The 8,129-nt window shown below is 43.4% G+C and overlaps 1 protein-coding gene across 1 annotated transcript; it reads right to left on the bottom strand.

Annotated features, from left to right (window-relative positions):
- Positions 1 to 1,386: 1,386 nt before the first annotated feature.
- On the bottom strand, positions 1,387 to 7,648 carry NFKBIZ (NFKB inhibitor zeta). Its single transcript, XM_009493355.2, has 11 exons — positions 7,509 to 7,648; positions 6,546 to 6,582; positions 6,341 to 6,444; positions 5,435 to 6,204; positions 4,875 to 4,980; positions 4,400 to 4,546; positions 3,977 to 4,040; positions 3,161 to 3,330; positions 2,399 to 2,509; positions 2,113 to 2,280; positions 1,387 to 1,440 (listed from the first exon to the last, which is right to left on the bottom strand). The coding sequence occupies exons 1-11, from the start codon at positions 7,635 to 7,637 to the stop codon at positions 1,387 to 1,389; spliced, it is 1,860 nt and encodes a 619-aa protein (XP_009491630.1). The 5' UTR covers positions 7,638 to 7,648.
- Between the last annotated feature and the right edge of the window lie 481 nt (positions 7,649 to 8,129).

The following is an 8,129-nucleotide window of genomic DNA, read 5'->3' as shown; positions in this document are numbered from 1 at the left end:
TCAAAACAGCAGACTAATTAAACACTTATGGCAGAGAATTGCATGTGATGCAAAAACAGTTTAAGAGCAAAGACCAAACAGAGAACATATTACTGGATTACAGCCCAGCAAGGATCATTCAGAAAGTGATAGGACAAGGAAGTTTCCTCCAACAGAACACAAGTATACAGCGTCATTAGTATACATTTTGCATTAATACCCATAATTACTAAAAATAGAAAAATGTTAACTTCAAATATTACTTGGCTAGCCACTATACCTATAAGGTAAAACCATAAATGGACTAACTCTGCTTAGGAGGTGAAAAACACTAAGTCTCTAGAATTAACTAGAGCCCAATTCAGCAAACTACTTACGCATGTGCTTAAGTCCTACTGACACTAGTGGGGCTTACACATATTGAAGTATTGTAATTCACATGGAGAGATTTCAGCATGCATCAACAGCTAAGTACATGCTAAATACTTTCACTGAATCAGGATCATATTCCGTAAAGTACAACAAAGTTACATACAGCATAAAAGTCATGATCTTTCTCCCTCAATCTATTGTCCCATCAAAAGAAAAACCTCTGCTGGGTACAAGAAAAACTGATACAGTCCCCTGAAGAAGCATGGCTTTTCATGGGTTGGGTTTGTTTTTTTTTTTTTTAACAGCTCCAAAAGCATGCACAAATCAGTGCTAGGGACAATCTATCTTAACTGTACTTTTGGTCTTCAGTCTTTCAAAACAACAAAATTTACCCGATTTGCACCAGTATAGTATTAAAACTCTATATGCAATTTGCAAGTTCAAGATCAAGGAACTTGTTTCTTCAGTTCATTCCCCAAGTGATCAATAGATTCTTAGAACTATACAGCTGTACAATAATGCCAGTGACTATATACAATCCTGCACAAGATACTGGAAGAAAGCTACAAAGTTACATAAATAAATGTTCAACTTCAAAAGTATGTTATTTCTCTTGCACTTAACACTTAAGTGTTATTAAAAACACAACAAAAAACACTCTGCAATGTTGATATGTATCAGCCCACTCTAAATAAAAAGATTTCCTGTAGAATTGTCCTTGTCCAGAAGTTATCTGTATGGCTGTTTAAATAAAATCAGTCTTGACGTAGCTATGAAATCCAGGTATCCAGGCAAATGTTCCATGTACTTGGGAATGAAACATTCCCATTTGCTCAGAGGAATTCGATTGTTGGGTTTGGGGATTTTTTTTTTTTTTTACTCTTACATAACCCACTATACTATAGTGAACAAAATATTTTTGTTTCACAGAAACAACTAACATTTGCCCACACCAGGCAAATGGTCTATTTACAGATACATTAGGACTGCCTGACTGACAGTGAGTGTGAGTTGCTGAACTCCATCACATGGAGCTTAAAATGGCGACACTCTCTGCTGAATCGCCTTCCCTTTTAGGATACGTCTTATCTAGAGAAGAAAAAAAGACAAAACATTAGTATTCATCATCCTAAAGCAAGTCATAATTTGAAAAAAAAGAAAAACCACCCAAACAAACCTAGACCCAGTTCTGCATTCCTCGTTTATCTGAGCCTAGGTTCTGAGTTCAGTTACACCAGAACTGATTCATTTTTTACAGCATTTGAACCAATGAAAGGCAACAGAATTAGTTGCTTACGTTATTAGCTTCTCAGGTCAAGAGTCACCTTTTATATCATGTATTTATTTGTACAGCTCCTAGGAAAAAGGGATTTTCTTCATCTGTTATTCAGACCTAAGAACTGCCATTAATTATGAAAAGAGCAACAAAAGCATGATCTCAGGCCATACTGAGATGAACAAGAGAAGGGATATTACCTCCAGTATGTTGCAAGGTTACAGAGAAAAAACCTAGCTTGACTGGAAAAAGCTTTTGAGATGGAAAAAAATAAAAGCTACAAGTGAAACCTATGATTTCAGGTCTTTCTATATTCTGCCCGATCTTGACATTAAAACCAAAAATCCCCGAATAAAATGGCATTTGCAAAATCTTTTCCTGAAAATCTGCAACTCAAAACCCAAAAGAAGCTTTTGGAGAGGAATAAGGCTTTTGTGTAGATGGGGACAGATGGGAGCAGAGAAGAAGGTGGTTTGGTTTTTTACCTGTTCTCCTACAAGGCCATCAGGAACCAGATGAACTGGCTGCTCATTCTCCAAGTTTCTGGCACTTGGATCAGCTCCCTTTCGCATCAGCAGGCGCACAGCATCCAACTGACTCACCCGATACTGCAGGCTGGCAGCCACGTGGAGTGCTGTGTTGCCGTTGTAAGCCTGGAGAAGACAAAGTAACTCCATGAAGGAAAGGCAGGGACAGGAGTCTCAGGACACTCGCGGTGGCACACACATGCACATCCCAGATTACATCCGCATTCCAGAAAAATTATCGTACCTTTGCATTAACAAAAGAGAGACAGTTGGGCAGCTCCAGAAAGAGACGAATGAGCTCCAGATTTGCTTCTTCTGCTGCCAAATGTAAAGCCGAGCGACCACTTTTGCGATCCTATCAAAAAAAGAAACTGTTAGTCTTCCCTGAAAGTCCTTCACCTATCCAGGGTGAACACGCAGACAAATAAGAACAGAAAGCAGAGTAACTGCAGAGAACTGCAGAGTGTTGAACAAACATATTTGCACTACAATTCACCGAAAGTCAATCTGAATATATATTTTAATATGAGTATCTAATGTACAATGGACAAGATCTCATTTGGCAGTAAGCTTACGTAGCCAAAATATCAAACCAAGTAATGATCTGGCCCAGCACAGACCTGAACTGGACAGGGCAACACTTTTTAATTAAAATCTGCAGTTCAAGAACAAGGTATCATCAGCACCCTATTACTACAGATACCTCAGAGTGCTCCAAACATATTCTTACTTTTAAGACACAACCAGTTGCAGCCAGCATAGCATCATTCTTAATCCAGAAATTAGACTGTCACCTCCCTCTTTCCCCATGGTTCATTTGCACTGATAATACCTTGTACTGAATAAATGCAACATTCTCATTGCACTTGGGTAAATTAAGCTGTAGGGAAGCTTTCAAATTAGTCTACTTTGCAATAAAGCTGAGATGTGGCATGGGAGAAAGGGACATGTTCTGCTTCCACATTCTCTCTGGATCTGGCACTTCTGAAAAAGCTGCTGTACTTACTTTTGCTTCAACAGAGGCTCCCATTTGTATTAGAGTCTTGATGGTTTCTACCAGGCTCTTGTTTCTCAGCAGAAGCTCCTGGACCTCAGGGGAGTGAGGTGGCTGACTGTTCTGCAGTTCATGCAGCACAGCATTATGGGCCAGAACAGCACAGTGCAATGCTGTCAAACCTTAACATGAAAAAAAAACCAAAATCATCATTAATGAACAAAAGCAATAATGAAGTATTGACTGGCTGCTTGGTTTGAAGGATGGGTAAAGGAGCTTCTCTGCCTGTCAAGCCCAGGGATGGTTCCACATTTGTAAGTGACAGCGATTACTTTTGAATGGCTCGGGATTTGGGTTGCCCATTGCCAGAGGAGTCAAGTAGCAACCTACTGTGAGCTCTCAGCCAGCAGATAATAAAAGAATTCTTTTTTTTTTTTTTTACAAAATGTACTTTAGAAAGAGGTATTATATGGAAAGTGGTTCAATTAAAACAGCTCTCTGGTATCAGAGGTTCTGGTTTCTGTATCCACCAATGTATTGCTGGCACTCACACGTTTTTAACAGCAGCCTATTACCACTTAAACTCTCCATGCCAAACACAGCAATCGAATGTAAGGGGGAAGAGGTCCTGACAGGCACAGACTAACCATGTTTTTATCTGTCAGATATGCCAATTGTAATGTAATTTCAATTGTAATTGTAAATTTCAACCTGGCAAAGATATACTCCATTTTATTGTTTCTCAACCCAGGATAACATTCACATCAGCAGCCATAAAACATTATAACATCCAGTAACTCTGTAAATTATAAACTCTTAACTACTCACCATCGTAGTTTGTTGCCTCAAGGTCCACATACTGATTGCTTCCCATGGCTCCCTTTTGGATCGCCTACAAAAGTGGGAACAGGTATGCATTTAGGTCTTATCCAAACCACATATTGCTTCTTCAAGCTTGTATATGGTCTTACTGCAACGAAGTTGCAATAAATAATGGCATTAAGAGGAGACTTATTTATTGTTTTCATAGACTAGAGGATTCCACCAAATTACGCTAAAACGTTGGCGAGAACCTTAATGTGAAATTCGGTCTCACTTTAAGCCATTACTGTAGCGCCCTGAGACATACTCACAAGGTTACACAGAGAGAAAGATAAAGGAAGGAGTGGCATTTTCAGAGTTTCCCAAGACAACTACTACAAAGTACAAGCGTTAACGGTCAGGGCAGAGCTACGCCTGCCTGGTTCTTACCTGAAGGACCTGGGCATGCCCCTTCTCAGCGCAAACATGCAACGGCGTTCTACCCCAGCAGTCTGTGGTGTTGACTTGAGCCCCCAAGCTAACCAAGTCCTGCACAATGAGATGCTGATTGGCAGCCACAGCAACCTGGAAAGCACTCTGCAAACATCGAGAAGAAAATTTAAACTATTACTCATCTGATCTCGAACAGGAAAGAGCAACTAGAACAAATAAAAAGCCTAGCTACCTGGTATTATTTAAGCAGTGATTATGAATACCAGGAAGCCCGGACAAATGAAGCAGAGCACATAGTTTTACCAGCTCAAGGTGATCCCAAGAAGTATTAATAGCTCAAGGTTAATATTAGTATGCAGGCTAAGTCTCAGGGTTAATATTAAATAAGCATTTCGCCACATCTTCCTCAAGGTCCAGATATGCAGAAGCACTCAGGTGCACAAAGCAGGTGCAAAGATTTTGAGAACCTCACCTGGCCATTGTGCTCTTTAATATCCAGCATGTGCAGGGCAGCCATCTTCCTTGCAAGAACGTAGGAGAGAGCTCGTCGGCCCTGGGCAACCGCAATGTGAAGGAAGCTGCAGGAAAGAGGGGAAACACAGAGTTACACCGCCGTAATACAAACCAGGGCTCAAGTCATTACAGAGATCCAAACATATGGGGGTGGTGTTATGCTGCCAGCTTCAGATCTCCTCTGGGTGACTAAGACAGGAACATGGGTACCTTCTTCCCAGGGCAATTTAAAGCATCTAAATTAGAATCTTTTTCTCCCCATTTATTAGATAGAAGTCTAACGATAAGTACCTGAAATTAGACAATACAAACACCTTATCTACTCAGTGTGCTGCAACTCTGCACCTCGCAGCCCATCAGCACGACCACACATTTCACTTGATTAACAAAATCTGCTGCGCTCATGACACAAACACTGCTAATGAACTGCGTCCATTACAACCCCATGGTCCGCTGAAACCCAGACAGAAACATTTCCCAACCTTCCACATCAGAAACACGGAGATAAACAGTACTCACGTATCTCCATCTGAGTCTTTTGCAAGGAACTGGTCTTGAGAGATGTTAGCCAGTTTGTTTTCCTCCTGCTCCACTTGCCATTGAAAAAACGACTTGCCCAGCTGCGTCGTGCTTCTGGCGATGTTTTGGTCAGGTAGAGAGACATTCAAAGTAGCCAAAGAGACACTGCGCTCCAGACTACCACAGACGTTATTGGAAAGCAAGCTGAAGTTTGGAGCATGGGGGCCAACATCAGCCTGCGGGTGGGCACCGGAGAGTGGCTGGAGGGGAGCGGAGATGCCCTCTGAGCCTTCAGAGTCATTCAAGAGGGAGGAGAAGCTCTGCGACGGGCAGTACTGCAGCTCGTGGCTCTCAAAGGTATTCTGCTGGTAGCCAGGAGACTGGTCATTGGCAGCAAACGGCCTGTACTCCAGGGAGGCAGCAGCGTCTGAAGGGTAGTTCTGCGACAAATCCTGGTTCTGGGATGGAGGGAACTGGCAGTGCTGCGCCGGATCAAGCATATGCTGGGAGGTGTGATCTTGGAAGCCTTGGTACTTCTGGGACGGGGAGAAAGCCTGTGTTCCCAGGCCATCCTGGTACTGCTCACTGGGCGAGCTGTGACTGGAGACAGTGTGCAACCAGCTAACCTGCACCGTGCTCAGTGAAACAGGGCTCGACTCATTCTTGATGTTTATAATGTTCTGAAGCAGATCAGAATTGCTGTCGTGCTTTGGGTCATTTTTATGAGTCTCCTCCATGTTATCCATAGAAGTTGGTGTCTGGGGTGGCGTCTGTCAGGTGGAAAAAAAAAAAAAAAAAACCAAAAATCAAAACAAGCCCCAGAAAGTTAAGAGGTATTACTGTGTCTGGCAATTTCCGGCTACACGAAGCAAACTGAAAAATAAAGGTGCAGAAAAAGTTACTTACCAGGAGGTGTGGGTGAACATTAGCTTGGCGTTTGAAAGAAGGTCCATCAGAAAGGAGTTCGGGAGCCTTTCTTTTGCCACTGTGACCTAGTATGCTCTTCAGCTCTGCCAAAAAGAACATTAATTTAGAATCCATTTAGAGGTTACTCTTAAAATCGGCTTATAAAATCTTATTGCAGGGTATTTAAAGAAAGGGTTTTTTTTACCTGTGTACTGCTCGTAGTTCACCAATCCTCCTTGTGCCTTTTGAGAAAAATCCAATTATTCCATTAGTATAATGTTATTTCAGGGAAAAAAAAAAACCAAAATCAAGAGGAAAGAAGCAGAGACTTGCTTCTATAAACACAGAATATACCTTAGAATAATTCTAGTACATGATTGTCTAACCCTAATTTAATTGCTTTTAATTAAGGTTAGAAAATGGAAAGACTTTTATGGAACTTAAATGAAAACCACCGCTTTTCTTAAGGCTTTTTAAGCTATTTGTTACAATACCACAAAACTCAAGAAAGTCTAGAGAAAGACACTGTTCCTTACTGAGGTGTGAGGATTTTTTTTTAAACATAAATAAGCGCGCCAATTTTATATTTCTTCAATGCTGTGAACTTTTCTAAGCAAAAATTTTCCTGTGACAACACTCATCTAGGAAGCTCGCAAACACACGCTCAGAGAGACTATTAAAAAAAAAAATCTCCTTTAATCCTCCCAGAATTTCTTATATTTTTTCTGTTTCTATCTTTTCAGGCTGGAGGGGTGTGCCTTCATACTGTGTGCTCCGCACAGAGGAGCGCAATAGCATGACAAACAATTCTCTTCTAAGATTCCCCGACTCTTACAATGAATGACCTCATTTGAGTTAACAGGGAGTTTCTGTGGTTTCGTAACACAAACATATCTTTATCCAAACTCCAGTTAGAAAATAAAGCTTAGTAAGAACGTTTTTAAGTGCCTCCTTCTCCTGCAGTAAGCCTTCTCACTAATTTCTTCCATTACATAGCAAAAAGGAAAAGCACTGACTCCATCCGCATCAGATAAAGCGGCGAGCTCGTTTCTAGCGTTATCGCATGCCCTTTTTTTGGGTTTTTTTTTTGGGTTTTTTTTGTTTTTTGTTAAACCAACTTCAGTGACCATGAAAAGCGATTATGTCAGTGCTGAAAAATGCTGGTTACCTTGCCTTCCTCCGTGGCGGAGCCCGAGGACATCTGTTTGCTGCTCCTGAAGTGCAGCAGGAGTTCCTTCACCGAGTTCTTCACACGGACCCCCTGGAAAGGTCCTCGGTGCTGCTTTCCCCCCGCCATGTGTTGTTCAACTGTTGAGACACGAAAACAAAACCCGAGTTTAAGCCGCCGGCTCCGTCTTCACTTAAAAAGAAAGGGGGGGGAAGCAGCAGGAACGCTTGTGGGAAACGAGCCAGAGGCCGGCGCCGCAGAGCAGAGCCGAGCCGAGCCGAGGCGATGCCCCCCGCCGTCCCACGGGCCTGCGGCTCCCGCCGCCGCCGCCTCCCCGCCCGCTCCCGCACGGCTGGCAACCCCGCCGCGGGCCGCCCAAACGCCCCTGCCCGCCGCCGAGCTCCCGCTTGCCACCGCTCCGGGGGTTTTTAAGCCCAAAAGGGTCCGCGACCGGCTTCGCGGCGGCTCGCCCGGCGGGGAGGGAGCGGGAACCGCGGCTCCGCGCCCTCCTCCCCCGCTGCCGCCGCCGCCGCTCCCCCGGGCGCAGGGGGCCGGGACCGCCGCCGGGGCACGCCGTACCTTGCAGCGCGGGGCGGGCGCCGCCCCGGGGGTCCCTCCGGC

The sequence above is a fragment of the Pelecanus crispus genome, chromosome 1 (genome assembly GCF_030463565.1).
Source record: "Pelecanus crispus isolate bPelCri1 chromosome 1, bPelCri1.pri, whole genome shotgun sequence".
Classification (NCBI taxonomy): Eukaryota; Metazoa; Chordata; class Aves; order Pelecaniformes; family Pelecanidae; genus Pelecanus; species Pelecanus crispus.
The sequence above is the reverse complement of the archived record's forward strand: the minus strand, read 5'-3'. Positions and strand labels throughout refer to the sequence as shown.

Excerpts from the sequence above, each read along its gene's own strand:
- NFKBIZ (XM_009493355.2), bottom strand. The coding sequence starts at position 7,637 with ATGGCGGGGGGAAAGCAGCACCGAGGACCTTTCCAGGGGGTCCGTGTG. Across the intron at positions 4,041-4,399 it reads GGCATGCCCAGGTCCTTCAG|GCGATCCAAAAGGGAGCCAT; the intron begins GTAAGAACCAGG and ends CCACTTTTGTAG. Across the intron at positions 3,331-3,976 it reads TGAGGCAACAAACTACGATG|GTTTGACAGCATTGCACTGT; the intron begins GTGAGTAGTTAA and ends TTTCATGTTAAG.